This window comes from Macrobrachium nipponense, chromosome 6 (assembly GCF_015104395.2).
Source record: "Macrobrachium nipponense isolate FS-2020 chromosome 6, ASM1510439v2, whole genome shotgun sequence".
Classification (NCBI taxonomy): Eukaryota; Metazoa; Arthropoda; class Malacostraca; order Decapoda; family Palaemonidae; genus Macrobrachium; species Macrobrachium nipponense.
In genome coordinates, this window is record NC_061108.1 from 98,515,176 (window position 1) to 98,537,558 (window position 22,383).

General features: G+C 36.2%; 1 protein-coding gene across 4 annotated transcripts in view; it reads right to left on the bottom strand.

Annotated features, from left to right (window-relative positions):
• Positions 1 to 4,335: 4,335 nt before the first annotated feature.
• LOC135216430 (large ribosomal subunit protein uL16-like) overlaps positions 4,336 to 22,383 on the bottom strand; it is a 30,602-nt gene continuing 12,554 nt past the window's right edge. For all 4 annotated transcript variants that reach the window (XM_064251794.1, XM_064251792.1, XM_064251791.1 and 1 more), the window contains exons 3-6: positions 10,427 to 10,625; positions 6,262 to 6,368; positions 4,702 to 4,864; positions 4,336 to 4,542 (exon numbers count right to left, since the gene is read on the bottom strand). In XM_064251794.1, coding sequence (XP_064107864.1) covers positions 4,372 to 4,542; positions 4,702 to 4,864; positions 6,262 to 6,368; positions 10,427 to 10,625 — 640 coding nt within the window. In that variant the 3' untranslated portion in view covers positions 4,336 to 4,371. The remainder of the gene's footprint in view (positions 4,543 to 4,701; positions 4,865 to 6,261; positions 6,369 to 10,426; positions 10,626 to 22,383) is intronic.

The window sequence follows — 22,383 nt, forward strand, 5'->3', positions numbered from 1 at the left end:
CATCCTGTCTCTGCAATTTTGAAATCTTAATAGATATCCTTTTCGCCTTTCCTTGTTCCTAGTCGTTCATTCAACTGATCTACCACCCTTCCAATAGCCATACCTACCCTCCTTATCGCCTGTCCTCTTCTCTGTACCTTACCTCTACACCCTGTGCATGCCTTACTTTCCAATCCTTAAATGCTTTTGATTCTTGCACCTCTCCATTACACCACCACTTTTCTCCTCTCAACTCTCCAAATATCCTGGATTTTGCTATTAGTTCCTCTGCTTCTCCCACACATATTTCTCTATGTCTGCCCAGATATTTTCCACTCTGTTACCCTGTCAAATTCTATGTTCCCCCTTTCCAGACATCTTTTTCTCACAGTCCTAAATTGATCTATTGGCCCATTACTCCAAAAAGGTATATGCTCATTACATTCTCTCTCCAAGTTGTAGCTTCAGGTTCATCTTCCTCCTGAGGTTTCAACAGCTTAGCAACCAACCACCTTAGTTGCTTTTCAAGTCATGTAAAATTGAGTGATGAAACAACGGTAATTTTAAAAAAATACAATTTACTTGTCAAAAAACCATTTCTTACCTCTCGTGCCTACCTCCCACCATCACCGTTGTTTCACCTATTACTAGTAAATTCCCCACCACAGAGTTAGGGTGGTGAAATGCACCTGCACATAGCGACTTAAAGATTATCCTTTTTCATTCTCCAATTGGTGTTTGCATCTCAAGCAGGTACAAAGGGTTAGGTTTTATAGCAAGTGTCTCAGCAAATCTACGAGCTATTTGAATTCATACTTGAAATTTGAGCCATATGGACAGTGAACCCATTCAGCATCTATGACCTTTTCACGGGGGAGTCGAGTTCTCATCTTTTAACTAGAAGCACTTTGTTGAATTCCGTATTTATTTTGGTTACTGACTGGATAAAATTGTTTATAAGACATTGGTTTTCTCTATGGATCAACAAACATGAAAACCTAATCCATTTCTTTATAGGAAGGGAGGGTGTTCACTTCCAGGGACTTCCACAGCTGTATGTCCTGTTTAATATTAAACTTCCATACGGAGAAAGTTTTAGCACAGGGATTTCTTACACTGCAACATTCACCAAGATGCCTATCAGTTTGGTGCTGTATCAGGTGCCAAATTAATCAAGATCTCGACCTGTATCACAAATATGCAACATGAATTGTAAATGGTATGGACTCTAAGACTAAGTTTTTGACATTAAGGACTGACCTTAACCAACTGCCACTACTCAAGTGCTAACCTGTCATGTTGATCAATAGCAGCAGGTAACCGATTTTCACATAAGAAACAGGGAGCGAGACAAAAATATGGTTTGCCATAGAAGTTACTCAACATGCTTACTTTCCATTGTCTACCCGAGTATGTGCATCAAGTGCTAATCTATCTCATCTTAATAAATCCCAAGCGTTTTCTTTCTGGCCTCTAGAAACTTCTCGAGAACTTCATTTCATTCAACGATCTGAAGCAAACTACAGCTCCTTCAAGAAATTGTGGTTTTTGTTTGTTTGTATGGTGTTTTTACGTTGCATGGAACCAATGGTTATTCAGCAGCAAGACCAACAGATTTACGTGTATGGTTTGTATGTTGCATGGAACCAATGGTTATTCATCGACGGGACCAACAGCTTCATGTGACTTCCGAACCACGTCGAGAGTGAACTTATATCATCAGAAATACACCTCTCTCACTCCTCAATGGAAAGCTTGAGAATTGAACTCACGGCCACCAAGGTGGCGCCCAACACCATACCGACCACACTAAGAGGGAAAGTGATGTCAAACCTAAACAAAATCCAGATTTCCTTAATTGGTGCTTTGACCCTTAGTATCTAAAGAAATACTGAATGACCCACTACTTACTGAACATGGTTACTGTAAACACCTTGGTACACAGATGACAAATTTCTACCATTTATTATGAGTCTTACCTATCAAAATCAATCAAAGATCCTGGTTATTGCTACCATGCAATTTCTAATTTACAATTACATTCTTATGTTTTCTGAGGGGGCCAGACTAAAGGATTAACTCCAAGTTGAGATTTTACTTATTTAATAATAATCAAACCAACAAATTTCAAATTTTTTTGCTTGGTGCTGGAGCCTCAGTATCCAATTACTGTATGCTTCACTTCTTAGTGTGCACAGTACAATTTTGCATACAAAGACCACAATTTTCTACTACTTACTTCTGGATTAGTCCTGATGGTCACCAGTAAAGCAAACTCACCTGAGTTTCTAATTATTGCTCACTGTTAAATTTAAAATTACATTAATAATTTATTAAATTTTCAGTGAGCTAGCCTGAATTTGTCATTTATATTTTGCAAATTCATGTCAACTGCTAAATATTAGTCCATACGCATAGGGTTTGGATCTATTCACCAAATTGTCAAAATAATTCATTCTTATACGACTTGATTATTTCCATATTGCAAAGTATGTTTGCTTGCATGTTTTTATGTTGCACAGAACCAGTGGTTATTCAGCAATGGGACCAACGGCTTTATACGACTTCCGAACCATGCCAAGAGTGAACCTCTCTATCACCAGAAATAAACATCTAACACCTCAAACCTCAATGGAATACCGGAGAAACTAACTTGTGGTCAATGAGGTGGCAAGTCAATACCATTTTGATCACACCACTGAGGCACATATTGCAACGACTTGACCCTTCCAAGTCATTACTATGTGGGGCATTAGTCCATACAACCCTGTCTTTATTGATTATATGATGGATTTTTTGTTACATAATCATTAATAGTAACATAACAGTACCTGCAGCTTAACATGCTTTATGGGCTAGTTTCTTTGATGTTATAAGGGCAAAAGACTAACACTATTTCTACACTTGAACCATCTTCATATACTAATTTAATTTGCAGTGCAAATGGTATACTCAGGCATTGATTGACACTTACATTCCTGATAGCATATATTCATAATTATTCAACTGTGATCTCAGTTCAACTTCATGTTGATTATGGCACTCAACATGCCATTTTCTTCCTAACTTATCACAAGTAATGTGACCAGGTAGGAAGCATTTTTGTTTTTGTTTGTTAATCAGATAGACCTACTGCAATCATATCCTTAAGCCAATGGTAAGTTGTTTGTTTAGTTTTTACGTTGCACGGAACCAGTGGTTATGCAGCAACAGGATCAACAGTTTTACACGAATTCTGAACCACATCGAGTAAACTTCTATCACCAGAAATACACACCTCCGACAGTCACCAAGGTGGCAGGTAAAGACCAAACTGACCACAGCATTGAGGCACCTTTACTGGTAAGTTTGTTTGGTGTTTTTATGTTGCATGGAACCAGCGATTACTCAGCAACGGGACCAACGGCTTTACCCGACTTCCGAACCACGTCGAGAGTGAACTTCTACCACCGGAATTACAATTTCTCACTCCTCAATGGAATGCCCCGAGAATCGAACTCACGGCCACCGACCTTTACTGGCAAGTAGCTTAATTCTACTTAAAATGTATCCTACACGTTAAAAAACATTTTTCTCCCAAAGTCCACTGTTCCCAACTGGTATACTATTCATGTTAATAACAGCAAATTTTCCCATCTGCTGGTTCTACCAAGTAGTTTGCACCAAATTCCAGCAGTTCATGGCCTCGGTAAAGCACCTTGCAGCAGCAGGTGTCTATAACCACAGAAAGTTAAAGCCCAGAATGAGTACCATTACCCTTGAACGTATACAACACAGGAACCCTGTTACTTCTATTTGAATTGCAGCAGAAAATCGATTGTGCTGATTACAGAATGTATTTACAATGTACTACTCCTAGTCCTGTAGTCATTTACTTTTGAAGTTCCTTATATCATGTATGAATCAAGTGAGGATTGGGTAGTTCCAATACAAGCATCCTGTCACAAATCAACATGTTTTCAAGGTCAACAATCCAAGGCAGTTAAACTGTTTTCAATTTGCCTTCAATACAGAAGTGTTCAAATTTAGCCTTGTTCATCTTATCTCAAATTAATTTGTTCAAACTGGGTATAAATATATAATTCAACTTTTGCTGAACTAATGGATGAATATACATACAGTCAGAATGCTGTAGCTAGAGACAAAAGTACCAAATGTTGAGGTTGTTTTAGTACTGCAATTCCTCACTCAACTGCACCTTCCTTCATATGGACCCCTACATTTTGCAATCAACATTTCATTACAAGATTTCACTGTTAGAGGCCTAGATATTTTTTTAATCACAACAGCTTTTTAAATTTTTTTAATACCAAATAGCTTTAAACCTAAACTATAAAGGATAAGAATTAAAACCCATTTTCACTTCATCCTTTACCTTTAATGGAATTTGCCTTAAGCAAGCCCAGCCAATTCTAACTGAGTTCTCTTCCATTTATCTAGAGGTCCATGCTCTGGGCGATACTGGACACTGACACCATCAGGAACAATGCGGCCAATGGCCATCATTTCCTCATAATCCTCACGATCGAACTTAGTGAAGCCCCACTTCCTCGAGATGTAGATCTTTAAAAGAAAATTTATTCATTATTATTTGAACCAATTAAAAGAAAATTCATTAAGGATAAATTTTATTATCTTACAAAATTTACCCTAGTCTTATTCCAGTATTGGCATCTTTATTTAATAAATCAACACACCAATACACCAACATATTCCACTAACCTTCTGACGACCGGGGTACTTGAACTTTGCTCGTCTCAGTGCCTCGACTACAGGAGCCTTATGACGATCATGGGTCCTTACAGACATAATGGGCTGACCAATTCTTACACGTGCAACAGTGCCTTGGGGCTTACCAAAGGCACCTCGCATACCTGTCTGCAATCTTCAAAATAAACCAGTGTCAGTACATGCACCCTTAAAGATAGGTCACAGTAAAAAGTACATTATCTTCCTTTTCTCAACTTGGAATAAGTGGACGCGCGCCGCGCGCACACACACACACACACACAGAGAGAGAGAGAGAGAGAGAGAGAGAAATTAGACTAGTTAATTAATAAGCATACTTGATGCTCAACTAAGCTATAACTGGGGCAAAAACTCGTTACCATACAGCACACTACCAATTCATATATCACGTACTGGCACTTTTCACAATTCAACTATACTTGCAAAAAGATGAACTATACTGGTAAAGAACTTTTTCCTCTTGGTGAAACAACACACTATCTTTTCAGTTCCTGAACCACACCCCTAATGGGCCTGTGACGGGTGTTTAATTAAAAAAAACTAACAGCGACCCTTTGATAACCACTCGTGTTTGAAAGTATATTTAACCAAAAAGGTGACATATTTTAACACCAATAATCTACTACTTAGTTTTTTAAAACCCAAAAAAAAAAAACAAAAAAAAAAAAAAAAAAAAAAAAAAAAAAAAAAAAAAAAAAAAAAAAAAAAAAAAAAAAAAAAAGTTAAAATTCCAAATTAAAAAAAAAAAAAAAAAAAAAAAAAAATCATGTTATTCTCAATGCAAAACATCACTAAAATTGTGTGAATCCTTAAAATTTCAATCACCAGTGTAAGAGGAGCAGGGTCCTCAAACATCACCTCCCTTGAAGTGCAATGCTTCTGGCCTTACGCATTGCTACTTAAAACAAAAATAACAAGGCAGAAGGGAAAAGTAGGACTGAATCAGTTTACAGTCTCAACAACTTAAGAAAACTCAAGAGGAATTCAAGCACAGTTTTCAATACTGGAATATTAATGTTATACAGTATAATGGAATATTATACAGTAACAATTAACATGCTACCTCCTAATTAAAAGCAATTAAAACGTTATCTCCCCATAAAAAAACTCAATGTTAATCAATAAAACTTTATAAACCGAGTCCGTACATGACAAGATTATTAATGACTTGTTCATTTGGAATAGGTTGTCCTAACAATTCTGATTATCTGGACTACTTCTGAAAATGGCCAAGAACACAGAAAATGAGAATTTTGAGCAACTGTGGTAAAGTAGCAGAAAGGAGTGTCCAGAGACAGGAAAATACACAAGAGATCAAAAGGCAACAGATGGTTTCAGTAAACATGAGAAGGTGAAGTTTTTTTTCTAAAAAGTTCCAAGACAAGACCAATAAAGGCTCAGAAACTTGTATAGGAAAGGCCACATATGAACTAAAAATTAAAAATCATGAAGTGAGAGATGAAATGTGACAAGATTTCCATCGGCTAAGCATTAACCAAAAAGGAAATCCTGAAATTTACATCCTTTACTTACCTATCAGCACCAGCACACGACAACATTTTATTGATTCGGATGACATGGAAGGGATGAAGCCTGACACGGATGTGGAACTGATCTTTACCACAGTTCTTTACCAAGTACTGCAAAAGATATTAAAATTACTTGTCATTAAAACGACAAATTTTCCAAAGGTTTGTTTGCGTATGAACAAACAGGATTTAAGAGGAGTCAAGAAAAACCATTGTTCTTAAAAATTGTGTACAAAGGATTTCTTATGCTTTTCCACTAGAAAAAGCACTACACAAATCTTACATTAATATCCCCACCATTAGACCATAGATACAAACAACAATATTTGCTCTACCGGCTTAAAAAGTGGGTTGTGCATTTCCAGACATTCAATTTGGTTCCATTCCCTGCTTCAAGTATTCAATGAATTGAAAAATTTTCTGTCCTTTAAGCATTTATCTATAATATTCCAGCTAAATGACCTTCAATAAACTGGACTTTTCTGGTTTTCCTGGTAATTTGATTATTGGCAGAATACTCATGTCTTATTGCATTATTTCTTTTCATACTATTCCTATTTCCCAGGTATATTCTCAACAATTTATTTGTGATAATTACTTGAAAATAGTTCAATTACATTTAAACAAAATCTTCTGAAAGTGTGGTCATACCTGTACAGTTATCAAACACAGATAAGTAACCCAAACCATTTTACTTTTTAACATAATACAAACACTTACATAAGGTTTAATACTTCCCAATGAATGTATTATCTGCATGGACAAGTAGTTTTGCCAATAAAACAGTGGTACCGATATAATTCTAGCGCATTAGATTACTCATTAAAACAAGATTTAAGAGCCAAGAAAAACCATTGCCTAATTTTCTGTACAAAGGATTTCTTATGCTTTTCCACTAGAAAAAGCACTACACAAATCTTACATTAATATCCCCACCATTAGACCATAGATACAAACAAAAATATTTGCTCTACCGGCTTAAAAAGTGGGTTGTGCATTGCTAAACATTTTCTATTTGGTTCCATCCCCTGCTTCAAGTATCGACTATGTATTTCATAAATTTTCTGCCCTTAAAGTATTCAACTTTAATATTTCAACTAAATGACCTTAAATAAATTGTACTTTTCCGGTTTTCACGGTAATTTGATTGTTGGAAGAATACTCATGTCTTATTGCATTATTTCTTTTCATACTTTTCTTATCTCCTGGGTATATTCTAAAGAATATATTTTTCCTGTCTTCCCAGTATATTTTTTTTCTGTAACACCACTTGAAAATATCTCAACCACATTTAAACTTTAATTCTTCTGAAAGTGTGGCCATACCTGTTTTACATTATGCTTAGTTTCTATAAACCACTCTACAGTTATCAAATATTGCCAAGTAACAAAACATTTTATCTTATAAGTAACAAAATAATCTTTTAAGTAACAAAAATTTTTATTTTTTATTAATCAGAATACAAACTCTCACAGTAGACTTAATACCTCTCAATGAATGTGGTAATGTATTTATCTGAATGGATAAGTAGTTTACACCCAATAAAATCGTGGTAACCATATAATTCTAGCGCATTAGATTACTCATTGAAACAAGATTCAAGAGGCAAGTAAAACCATTGCCTAATTTTGTGTACAAAGGATTTCTTATGCCTTTTCACTAGAAAAAGCACTACACAAATCTTACATTAATATCCCCACCATTAGACCATAGATACAAACAAAAATATTTGCTCTACCGGCTTAAAAAGTGGGTTGTGCATTTCCAAACATTTTCAATTTGCTTCCATTCCCTACTTCAAGCAATCGACTATTTCATAAATTTTCTGTCCCTTTAAGCAATCATCTAAACATTCCAGCTAAATGACATATAAACAGTACTTTTCCGAGTTTCCTGGTAATTTGATTGTTGGCAGAATACTTGTGTCTCATTATTTGTTTTTATACTTTTCCTACCTCCCAGGTTTATTCTAAATGAAAGTCTTCCTGCCTTCCTAGTGTATTTGATTGTTGATAACTTTGTTTTTGATTATGCATAGTGTTTATATAAACCACTCTACAGTTACCAAATAATGCTACGTAACCTAAAACATTTAATCCATTGAACATAATAGTACAAACACTCAAGAAGGCTTTAGTACCTCCCCCCTTGTATGAAATGTATTATCTGCATGGCCCCTTGAATGTAATGTAGTATTACCTGCACGGACAAATAGTTTACCCAATAAATAATGATAACCATATAATTCCAGCACATTAGATTACTAACTTTTGAATATAGACAAGATTTGCCTAAATTTTAAAAATGAGTACTAATGATTTCTTAATTTACCCTACCAGCTTAAAAAGTGGGTTGTACATTTAAAATAAAAATTCACTGCTATTCCTAATTTTAATTACTGTATTTTATTTTATGATTCCAATTTTCTCTACCTCATGTATTATAAGATTCCAAATTTCTCTATTCACTTCAACTCGGCCTTTCATGCAAACCCATTAAATCCAAAACTAAACATTACCAACCTTCCTAGCAAATTTTATTTGAAAAATACAGAAATGTGCACCCCACTATAAATCAATACTGTAATCCTAAAAGTTCTCATTTAATTTTCATTTTTAAATCACATTTCTATGATTATCTACAATTCAGGATAGTATATGTTACAGCTATTTACAGGATTCCTTTCCAGTGCAATTACAGTTTTCAATTTTAAACATTTCAGAATATGCCAAACCTTTGAAGTTACATCAAAACAAATCTTTCAAATGTAAATACTTCTGACAAGATTAGGCTTCCTTAAGAACTAAACATGACACTGAAAAAGTTGTCAAATAACATTTACATATCTTATAGTAATTAACAACTATTTTTCTATAACAAACCTATGGCATAGTTATCCTCACGTCCTTTTCCAACAACAGGACAAAAACTACCAGATAAAAAAATTAATTTAAAAAAATAAAATAAAAATGAAACAAAAAGCACTAGAAGTAGTGTTAGATCAATTTCATATCAACTCCACTCTACATGCAACACTTGCATAAGCTAATTTATGCGCCAGAAAACATCCTAGGAAGCCTAAACCAATTTAGCATGACTTCAACAATTTTTCATGTTAATTATTTATGTGGCTTACTTTGGTGAAGCCTAAAAACCTCCACCAAGTATCAGTAAACCCACTTTTACCATGGTCTTCTCCCTCTCTCACCCAAAACCACACAATTCCATTCTCTGACAAATTATGCTCATTTCTACACTTCACACCAGATACAGTGAACATTTCCTACATGTTAACAACATACTTTTGGCATTTGTTACTAGGTGCCTGTGTTGATATTTGTATGTGTACACCTTTATGAATAATGCCAACCTCAAATGCAAAATATTTCATTTTACAGGAGAGCAAACAAAAATATTCCTAAGCCTGTCTTTCATTTGTCTAATCTTTCTAATCTTCACTAATCAACAATCAAGCATTTTACTAAAATTGAGCTTATGTAAATGGAGGAAAAAATACACAATCTAGAGATGAACTGCAACAGCTTACTGTTTTAAAAGCTATTTTTGCAGTCATTACAAAACCAAAGATCCAAAAATGTTCATGGGATTTATTTGTTACCAATATTCCGGTTACCAAACAACCTTACCAAACAACCACCTTGACCAAGTAGCTGAGACAAGGGAAAGAGTTAAATAAATATACTAACTACATTAAATATTCATTCACAGACCAGCAACCCAACTACAGGCAACTACTCAAATGTATGATGTATCCAAGGCATTAATTTACTTTTTACAGTGATAACATCAATAACACAATGATAAAAATAACACTAACTAGTTTGCTTTGAACAGCACCAATGGGAAAACAGTGATATCTTGTTACAACTAGTAAATCATTACAAAAACCTAGGTTAGCAATGTGTATGAAGTTGTTATACTATACCCACACTATGGTGATGATCAACACTATCTGATCATCTGGCTTAAGTGTGGGAGATTTTACACTTTACAGTAGCGAGTTTCTGTAAATGGTAAAATCCATGGATCAATTCCTATTAAGCTAGCTGTACTAAGTATTTTACTTAGTCAGATCTCTCTTATTATATTTAAAACTGCTGCATGGTCTTTATTACGTACTTTCAAGTTATTAAAGCTGCAAAACCCACCTTGTTGGCACAGATACGGCCGGCCTCAAGAGCTTCAGATGAAAGTTGTTCATATTCATCTGACACTAAATGGACACAAAGTGGAAACTCCCTTACATCAGCCTTCTTTCTTCCTAAATCAAAGATACGAATCTTGGGATCTGGTACACCACGGCAGAAACGTGACTTGGGGTACGGTTTGTTTTTGCAATAGCGGTAACTAAGGAGGAAAAAAGACAAGGTGATTAAAACTTTCCTGGAACTACATTAACACTGATACAACAACACTTGTATGTATACTAATACTGTCAGCATTTTAAAAGGCATCAGCTTTCTCATTAAAATTACCTTTTCAACAAAATATTAAGTTATGAAAGATGTCAAAACAGCTAAAACCTATGGAATTGTAACTTTTAAAAATTGTCTAGAATCTAAAAATACAACATCTCAATAATAAACAGACTCCTCTCAATACAAAAGGAGTGACATAGTGTATAAATTCTTTTTAAAGCCAAGGTAGACCAAGTTCCCTCCCTCCAAAAGAACACAGCTAGCAAAAAATAAATAATCAAGTCAAATAGTATATGAACAGGGGAAAGCTGACTCATGCAACTTCCTATACAGCCTAGCATGTCAAACCACATTCTCAGAAAGGAGGTTGCTGAGGTGTATAATGTATGTATATAATGGTAATGTTATAACTTGATCACGAAGTTATATAAAAACGTGAATGCTATGTAATAAAGAAAGGTTTTTTTTTGCCACAAAGGAAAAAAATGAAAAAACCGAGTTAGGCCGAGTACTCGGCTAACTCTTTTTTCCATGTTTTCCTTTTTTTCCTTCGTGGAAAAAAAACCTTTATTTATATATATATATATAATATAGATAACAAAACAACACACACCACACATATATATATATATATAATATATAGAATAATGTTGTGTATATATATATTATATATTGATATATATATATATATAACTATACTATTTTAATATATATTACTAGAGATATGTATCTATATATTATATATATATAGGGTATATATATTTTGAACTGGTAAACAATGTTCTGGTAACAACAGAATTCCATCTAATAGAAAAAGGAGCCCATAACAAAAACACCAAAATATAGAGAAAAACGTACTAACTATTTCAGAGACTGCTGTCTCCCTCTTCAGGTAGATGAATGAGAAAAAGTTTACAGAAAAGGTGGTATGTTTATACAAGAGGTTCCCATCCACAAACAAAGCCAATTTAAGTCACCCCCCGCTGATAATCTTCCTTTAATCTTCTTAAGGGTTGGTTGAATGAAGAGGGTTGTCGAATAGTGTCCGGAAATTCCATGCCTCCTTTTGAAGAATGTTTCATTACTGCCTCTCTTTTATTAAGTGCCGATTCCATCATTGACCTCTGTTGTACCGGCAGTTGCTGCGATAAATTACACGTGGACAAATTCAGTTTATTCTATGGTTGATGTTCATTTCGATAGGTTGAAAATAGCAGAGTTTATGTTGTCCCATACCTAAACTGACCGTTGTTTGTGTTGGTATTAATCTCTGGGGCAAGGGATTTACCTGGGTAAATCCGATGTAAGATTGGTCAACAGTCCTTGGCATGGGATATTTCGTATACCCAGAGTCCTTATTTGGGAGATGCCTTTTGTTTGGTACGTTAATTTCAAAGGAGGGATTTGGCTAAGGTGTTTTGGGTAAGTAAATACAAAAGGGTTCCGATTTCCGAAGGGATTGGTTATTCTCTTAATCGTGGTTTCCAGGTGGGGGGAATTATTATTTTATTGGTTGGGTGTATTCTCTTGGTCTTGTCTTTAGGGGGTCGGTATGAGAAAAAAAAAAAAAAAAAAAAAATTAAACGTTTGGCTTTGTGAATTTGCTTTCTTTCCAATTATATGGTCAGGATATTTTAAAAGACGGAAAGTTGCTTGCGGAATTAGTTCAAATTCGTTTTTCCACGGAAATTCTGGGGAACAAATTCGTAAGGCTCTTAAGAACAAGTTTACTAGCTACACCTATCTTGATAGGTACTGTCGTGATAGCTAAAGTAAAGTTGAATGTAGGAAAGTGAGAACGTTGGTTTTCTGTATATGGGTTGAATTGTATTCTGTCGTATCTCCCTGATTATTAAAAACATCATGAAAAGGAATTTTGTTTGTCTTGTTTCCCCATTCAACTTTACAAATTTTTGATGCTGGGCACTAATGTGTTTAATGTTCGCGAGGAATTCATTAAAATTGCCCCACCTATTATCCCAAAATGGTTTAGGATATCAATCCACCCCGTTATCTCATCCCCAGCATGCTTTTTGGTTTTATTGGAACATTTTTACTGTAGTTTTCAAAGTATTCCATGGTACAGATTGGCTAGAACAGGACTTAAAGGACTACCCATACTACACCCGGAAATTTTTGCTTGTAGAATGTTATTCCCCGAATGAAAAAATACGGTTATTAGATGCACAAATAATTCAACTAGCTTTATTATTTTGTCAAGCGCCAAAGGGAAATGATCTGAATAGGGGATAATTTACCCTTAAAAACTGAAGAAACGTCCGTACTGGTACTTTAGTGAACAGGGAATCTACGTCAAGGCTTAAAAGTTTTAGTTGTGAAGTGGTATATGTGTTCTCTGAATTTGTGACAAAAATCTTCCGAATGTTTAATGTGACTGGGAGAAAAGGTGCCTAAAAAAGGGGAAAGGAGGCCAGCTAACATTTAGAAATTTTGTAATTGAAAGCTCCGGCACATGAAACGATGGGTCTGAATGGAAGATTGTCTTTGTGAGTTTTGGGAAGGCCATAAAAATAGGGTAATTTAGGATTAATTACTTTAAATTTCTCTAATAGTTCAATACTCTTTTTGTCTTTGCCAATTAATCTTACTTTCCGAAAAAATTCTGTGGGAACGTTTTGGAGGGATTTTTCGTCAGTTTTTTCGTATGTGTTTGTGTCGCTAAGGAGCTGGTTGATTTTGTCAAGGTAGAAGTCTTTGTCCATTATTACGATTTGCCGTCTTTGTCGGATCTACTTATTATAACATCTAACTTTTTTAGCGAGTGGATGGCTATCATGAATCTGGCGAGGAACAGGATATTTTCTTATGTAAATCAGTTAAAGCATTTAGTAACACTCCTTTTAAACATATCTCTTCACGGTTGTAGTTTTTTGTCAGATATGAATTTAATACAAAAGCCACTATGAAGTCTAGGTGTTTTGCGGTCTGGCATAAGGGCGAAGGATAAGCCTAAATTTAAAACTAATGTTGATTTACAGTAAGGGGGGTGTTGGATAAGTTTAAAACTTTGTCTTGTTGCTCAAGATTATTCCACGCACTATTGTCTATTAGGTTATTTAACTTGCGTAGAAGTCTGTTGGAATGAGTCACGCTATTATAGGCAGCAATGTCGGAACAGAATGAAATCAGATACCTGTATATGTGGTCCGTAGTGAGGAGGCGAAGATTAGACTGGGTTCCATATATCACTCTGCGTAGTATGAAGATGTCGTTTTTTCGTAGCGGTGATTCTTTCCTCCAGGAAAATCTTGTGTGAGAGAGGGAAGGGTCCGATTGCTGAGTCCATCTCCCGAATCCGTACATTTTTGGTAGTACTTGCTCTTTGAGGCATTCTTCTAAAAAGTGTTTTTGGTTTTTCAGCCGGTGTAGTCTGATCAGTTCTTTCTCAAACTTTCGCAAGTTTGAGAAAGAACTGATCAGACTACACCGGCTGAAAAACCAAAAACACTTTTTAGAAGAATGCCTCAAAGAGCAAGTACTACCAAAAAATGTACGGATTCGGGAGATGGACTCAGCAATCGGACCCCTTCCCTCTCTCACACAAGATTTTCCTGGAGGAAAGAATCACCGATACGAAAAACGACATCTTCATACTACGCAGAGTGATATATGGAACCCCAGTCTAATCTTCGCCTCCTCACTACGGACCACATATACAGGTATCTGATTTCATTCTGTTCCGACATTGCTGCCTATAATAGCGTGACTCATTCCAACAGACTTCTACGCAAGTTAAATAACCTAATAGACAATAGTGCGTGGAATAATCTTGAACAACAAGACAAAGTTTTAAACTTATCCAACTTACTGTAAATCAACATTTAGTTTTAAATTTAGGCTTATCCTTCGCCCTTATGCCAGACCGCAAAAACAACCTAGACTTCATAGTGCTTTTGATAAATTCATATCTGACAAAAACTACAACCGTGAAGAGATATGTTTAAAAGGAGTGTTACTAATGCTTTAACTGATTTACATAAGAAATATCCTGTTCCTCGCAGATTCATGATAGCCATCCACTCGCTAAAAAAGTTAGATGTTATAATAAGTAGATCCGACAAGACGGCAAAATCGTAATAATGGACAAAGACTTCTACCTTGACAAAATCAACCAGCTCCTTAGCGACACAAACACATACGAAAAACTGACGAAACTCCCCTCCAAAACGTTCCCACAGAATTTTTTCGGAAAGTAAGATTAATTGGCAAAGACAAAAAGAGTATTGAACTATTAGAGAAATTTAAGTAATAATCCTAAATTACCCTATTTTTTATGGCCTTCCCAAAACTCACAAAGACAATCTTCCATTCAGACCCATCGTTTCATGTGCCGGAGCTTTCAATTACAAAATTTCTAAATGGTTAGCTGGCCTCCTTTCCCCTTTTTTAGGCACCTTTTCTCCCAGTCACATTAAACATTCGGAAGATTTTTGTCACAAATTCAGAGAAGCACTATACCACTTCACAACATAAAACTTTTAAGCCTTGACGAGATTCCCTGTTCACTAAAGTACCAGTACAGGACGTTCTTCAGTTTTTAAGGGTAAAATTATCCCCTATTCAGATCATTTCCCTTTGGCGCTTGACAAAATAATAAAGCTAGTTGAATTATGTGCATCTAATAACGTATTTTCATTCGGGGAATCATTCTACAAGCAAAAATTCGGGTGTAGTATGGGTAGTCCTTTAAGTCCTGTTTCTAGCCAATCTGTACATGGAATACTTTGAAACTACAGTAATAAATGCAATAAAACCCAAAAACATGCTGTGGATGAGATACGTGGATGATATCCTAACATTTTGGGATAATAGGTGGGGCAATTTTAATGAATTCCTCGCGAAATTAAACACATTAGTGCCCAGCATCAAATTTAAAGTTGAATGGGAAACAGACAACAAAATTCCTTTTCTTGATGTTTTAATAATCAGAGATACGACAGAATACAAATTCACCATATACAGAAAACCAACGTTCTCACTTTCATACATTCACTACTTTAGCTATCACGCAGTACTATCAAGATAGGTGTAGCTAGTAACTTGTTCTTAAGAGCCTTACGAATTTGTTCCCCAGAATTCCTGGAAAAAGAATTTGACTAATTCGCAAGCAACTTTCGTCTTTAAAATATCCTGACCATATAATTGAGAAAGCAATTCACAAAGCAAACGTAATTTTCTACCGACCCCCTAAAGACAAGACCAGAGATACACCCAACAATAAAATAATAATTCCCCACCTGGACACGATTTAAGAGAATAACCAATCCCTTCGGAAAATCGAACCCTTTTGTATTTACTTACCCAAACACCTTAGCCAAATCCCTGATTAACGTCCAACAAAAGGCATCTCCAAAGGACTCTGGGGTATACGAAATCCCATGCAGGACTGACCAATCTTACATCGGATTTACAGGTAAATCCTTCCCCAGAGATTAATACAACACAACGGTCAGTTAGGTATGGACAACAGAACTCTGCTATTTTCAACCATATAAATGAACATAACCATAGAATAAACTGGAATTTGTCACGTGTAATTTATAGCAGCAACTGCCGGTACAAGAGTCAAATGATGGAATCGGCCTTAATAAAAGAGAGCAGTAATGAACATCTCAAAAGGAGCATGGATTTCGGACACGATCGCAACCTCTTCATTCAACCAACCTTAAGAAGATTAAAGGAAGATTATCAGCGGGGTGACTTAAATTGGCTTGTTTTGTGGATGGACCTCTTGGTATAATACCACCTTTCTGTAACTTTTTCTCATTCATCTACCTGAAGAGGGAGACAGCAGTCTCTGAAATATAGTACTTTTTTCTCTATATTTTGGTGTTTTTATGGGCTCCTTTTATTAGATATATATATATATATATGTGTGTGTGTATATATATAATGTATATATATGTGTGTATATATAGCCTAGGTAAAACCCCAAAAGGTTTGATATTTCCACTGAAATACGGGGGCTTGCCAACGTTCTTAAAATATGTTACTTAATCTCTTCATAAGCGTGGGAAACCTGTTTTATACAATAATTTTTTTCGCCAGCAAGTTTTCAAATTTAAGTACTTTCACTAAAAAGAGGTAAGTCCAAGGTTTTGTCTGATATATAAATCTAAGCGGCGCTAGGTCTAGAAGTGGTTTAAAAATAAAAATTAAATTTGACCCACCTGAAAAAAAACCAAGTCCCTCAACTTCATAACTCTCAAATTCCTCTTCAGACTGAGCTCTCGTTTGTTCAATTGTATGTTAAAAACATAGATTATGTCATAATTACATATTGACTGTATTCTACGTAGCAAGTCGTCGCCCAAACGTCATAGTTTTTAACCAACGATGATTATCCACATTTTACTTGGAACTAGCATTTTAACAAAACTAGAAACATTTGACTTAAATACCCAATCAGGTGACAGTTTTACTAGGAAACTAACACTTCACACAATTTCCACCGCTAATTTTTCAGTCTTTTGAGAGCCATGGAAGTGTGTGAACCTTCAACTTCTAGAGCGGTTTCTCTTTTACCATCTAATGACATCAATTTCTGTGGATTTTCTCCCATGTTCTTGTCTCAATTGTTATTTAAATTATAAAATTTTGTTTTGCATTATTGTGGTAACATCGAAAGAATAATAAAGTACTGCCAAGATCACGATGTTATTAAAAGTGAAAGTGCCACTATTTGCCCCACCTGTGGTTGTTCTAAGTGCTGACTTGATATTAACAAAAAAGCATTTCAGTGTGACAGAAGGCATGTTGTATTGAAAAACAAGAAGTGAAAAAAAAAAGGTGTAGTTTTTACGTATCATTTTTAAGGGAACTTGGTTTGAAAAGTCTCATTTAGATATATAGAATCTAATTTGTTACTTGTATATAATTATATTGGTGTTAAATTTAGTTACAAATTTGTTGAAAATGAATTAAGAATTTCTCACAAAACTATAAATGATTGGTGCATTCATAAATGAGGTTATTGTGCATTGGGCATCGAGTCGGAAAGGTAAGATTGGTGGACCAGGCAAAACTCTTGAAATTGATGAGAGCAAATTTGGAAGGCAAAAATATAATGTAAGAAGAGTAGTGGCAGGCCAGTGGGTGTTTGGGGGGATTTGCAGGGAGAAGAGAGATTTCTTTGCTGTTCCTGTAGAGTAGGGACAAAATGACACTTTTAACACTGTTAAGGGATTATGTAGAACCCCGCACTACCATCATTTCCGACTGTTGGAAGGCATATGATTGCCTAAATGAGGAGGGATTTCTTCATTTAAGAGTCAACCACTCCTTGAACTTTGTGGACCCGCACACTGGAGCTCATACTAATATACTGAGAGGCGGTGGCAGGATTTGAAGAATCTGTTGCCTCAATACAGTTGTCGAAAGGATCAGTTAGTTGGATACTTGGCTCTTGCCTACTTTGGGTAGTCTGTATATTCGTTGGGCAGGCCTCATAACTCCTTCTGCCCAGGATGCCAATCCCTCTGCCAAGGTAAGCAGTTCCACCCAAAACAGCTGACAACCTCGTGTGCCCAGACCTAAAAAGCCATGCGACCTCCTCAGTGGTTATATGTCCTCGTGCCATCCCACTCACCAACACTTTGCCGCCGCCAATCCGGTCACATTAATGGATTTAGGAGTTCTTTGTAGTGACGAAAGGTCATTACTTATATTTTTAATGAAAAGTGGCCTTATTGGCAATTTTAGCGGTCAATGCTATCAGTGTGAAGAAGGCACAATCTGCCTGGTCAAGCATGGCGAAACCTTCCAGTGGCGGTGTAACATCCGACGCTGTCGGAAACTGAAAGCAATTGGCTCCTCCTTCTCTGGGTCACACCTATCCGACAAGACTATATTAGGCTTGATCCATTGCTGGATTTACGAACTTCCCAAGAAATATGTACGGATGACTTTGAATATCAGTTCTGACCATACCATAGTCGATTGGTACAATTTCTGCCGGGAAGTTTGTATTGAGATTTTGGTGCAGGACAACCGGAAAATCGGAGGGCAAGGACACATCACGGAAATTGACGAATCCAAATTTGGGAAGAGAAAATTCGGATCTTGTAAAGATGAATAACCCCAGGGTCCGCTGGGGTTATTCACCTTTACAAGTTTGATTATAGGGTTATTCAACTTTAGGGTTGATTACAGTTTAGTTGCCCGGGCCGCGTAACAACATTTTGCCCGGTCTTTAATCACTCCACCAAGGTAAGTAGTTCTCGCAGCCGACCCGAACTGAACCCAAAACAAACGGCAGCCATTCTGTTTGTATTAGTCCGCCGATTCCCTTCGATATTTAAACCCTTGCCCAACTAATCTTTAGGAGCTCCACTTTATTTTACATTATTCAATATATTTACCCTTGCCCAACTAATCTGTTGGAGCTCCACTTTTTTTCTTACATTATTTGATATTTTTACCCTTGCCCAACTAATTTGTTGGAGCTCCAATTTTTTTACATTGATATTTTTACCCTTGCCCAACTAATCTGTTGGCGCTCCAATTTTTTTATATTGATATTTTTACCCTTGCCCAACTAATCTGTAGGAGATAATTTTTTTTTCTAACATTTTTCGATATTTTTAACCTTGCCCAACTAATCTGTAGGACCTCCATTTTTTTACATTCTTCGATATTTATTTTCCTTCCCAAAAGGGTACCCCATTATCATTTTTTTAGGTTTTTGGGTTTTCTGACAATACACGTTTTCAAACCTTGCGCCAAAACAAACCGCCCGCCATCTTGTTTGTATTGCTCCACCGATTCCCTAGCAGACAAAACCCGTGGGCAACTAAACTGTAAGCGCTCCCAACTTTACAAGAGGACCCTGGGGTTATTCATCTTTACAAGGTAGTTATAGGGTAATTTAGACTTCAAGGTAGTTATTCGTTGTGGTCGCTTTACAAGCTGTTTATAGAGATTGTTTATACTTGAGTTTGTTATTAGTTGTTTTCGCTCGTTTTAGTCGGGTGGTCATTAGCATTGCCTTTTTTCCCTTCAAATTCTGTTTCCTATTATGTAACAAAGCAAGAAGGGACTCATTAGAAAAGTATAACACCCTCGAAATGGATCGTGATCGTGCTCTTTATCAGAACATTGTTAAACCTTTATTGGTAGATCCTCTTCCCGTAATAAATTGGATGAAGCGGCATGGACTAATTTTAAGAAGAGAGTTGAAGTGCAAGCACTGTGATAAGAATATGAAATGGACTAACCGTTCTGTATTACAATAAATATGCATGGAAGTGCCAGTTTAAAGAGTGAGAAATATAAGCAATATGAAAGTATTTGTAATTCATTTTTCTTCCATTCCAAACTTTCGTTGCAGAAGTGGGTGGAAGCTATTTTCTTTTGGTACGAGCAAACAAGTGTAACTCAGTCCGTTAATTTTCTGAATCTTTCAAGAGTGACTGTGATTGATATCCACAATTTCTGTCGTGAGGTGTTCTCAATACTTCGAAAACAATCCAATCAAGCTAGGTGGATCTGGTGTAACGGTAGAGATTGACAAGTCTTGCTTCTCACACAAACCAAAATTTCACAGAGGACGGGCACCAAGCACACCCCTATGGGTTTTTGGTATTGTGGATACCTCAACGACACCGTCGTTAGGATACATGGAAAAAGTAGTCTCTCGGAACGCACTTACACAATTGCCAATAATTAGGAAAGTCGTTTACCCTCAAACAATTATACATAGTGATCCAGTGGAAAGCTTATTGTAATATTGAAAAAGAACTAGGTCTGTCACATAATACTGTCAATCATTCTATCAACTTTGTTGATAAGACTACTGGTGTGCACACGCAAGCAATCGAGAGCTACTGGAATAAAATAAAAGCACATATTGAAAGCATGCATGGCTGTAAACGAGCATTCTTAAACTCGTATCTGCAAGAGTATATGTGGCGTGAAAGAAATAGTACTAATACGTTTTATGCTTTTAGCGGTGTTATCGCTGACCAATACAAATTAAATTAGTTATGGATTATATCCTCTGATCTTCATCTACATCTCTACTTTAACTTTTTACTTGCATTTATATTTATAAATAAATGTTCTGCATTTTTACTTTTGTTTCCGTTTCCATCACTTTTTTCACTTGATTCAAACAATGGGTTAATCAATTTTACAAGTTTGATTATGGGGTTATTCAACTTTAAAGAGCACCCTGGGGTTATTCATCTTTACAAGATCCGAAAATTCCATAAAGGTAGACGTGTTGATGGTTGTTGGGTACTAGGCGGGATTGATTGCGAAACAAAGGACACATTCTTTCAAGTTGTTCCCGATAGATCGGCAGAAACACTTCTCCCAATTTCAATCGAAACCATACATCCAGAGTCAACCATAACTTCAGATTGTTGGAAATCATACCACACTTTAAGTCAGCATTTCAAAACACACCTAAACGTAAATCACTCCCTATATTTTGCTGATCCCGGCGATACACGCATACACACAAACATGATAGAATCCACATGGCGGGTCTTGAAACGTAATGTTTTGCCTAGAAGTGGAACCATAAAAAATTTGTATAATTCATATTTTTCCATGTATTGCATTAAGAAGTGTTACCTTTCAAATGTAGATTGTCCTTTCAAAGCTTTTTTAGAATGTTAAACGTGCTTATCCGTTAAATAGAGTACTTTCAACACCCGTTTAAATGCGGTCTAATTCCACTGAAACACAACAATCATCGATAGATCGCTCCTCCCAAACGGTTCCGTTCAAATCACTAGTGTTTGTTTCCCCAATTTCATCCGGCCAGATCCCGCCATCATCACGCCATCCAGCCCCGAAGAGAGGAAGATTCAACCCGTCCGACATGTCCAATGATTCTGATTTCCAACCCAACTAAGGCAAGTCCAGTTTTTAACTTTTTTTTTTTATTATTATTTTCATTTTATGCCACTTTTTCTTGCCAGGATATACGAGCTTGCCCTGAATCTTTAAAAATGTCGCTAAGGCACAAAGCACCGTCCGACCATGCCGAACCTAGTTTTTTTTTTTCTCCTCGGGTCTACACATTTTTTCTTGCCAGAACATAAGATCTTGCCAAGATTCTTTAAAGATGTCGGTTGCCAAGAATCTTTAAAGATGTCGGTAAGGCGTGAAGCACTGTCTGACCGCGCAGACTCATATTTTTGTTTTTTATCTGGTCTATGCATTTTTTCTTGCCAGAACATACGAGCTTGCCAAGAATCTTTAAAAATGTCGGTAAGGCGCGAAGCGCAGTCCAACCACACTAAAACTTTTTTTTTGTCCGTGCATTTTTTTGCCACAACATACGAGCTTACCAAGAATCTTTAAAAATGTCGGTAAGGGGCGAAGCGCCGTCTGACGACGCCAACTCATTTTTTTTGTTTTTATGGTCTATGCCTTTTTTTCTTGCCAGAACATACAAGATTGCCAAGAATCTTTAAAAATGTTGGTAAGGCGCGAAGCGCCGTCCGACCGCGCCGAAACTAATTTATGGGTTTTTTTTTTTGGTCTAGCCTTTTTTTCTTGCCAGAACATACGAGCCTGCCAAGATTTTTTACAAATGTCAGTAAGGCGCGAAGCGCCGTCCGACCGCGCAGAAACTTTTTTTTTTTTTTTTTTTTTTTTTGCTTTTTTGTTCTATGCATTTTTCCCTTGCCAGAACATACGAGCTTGCCAAGAAT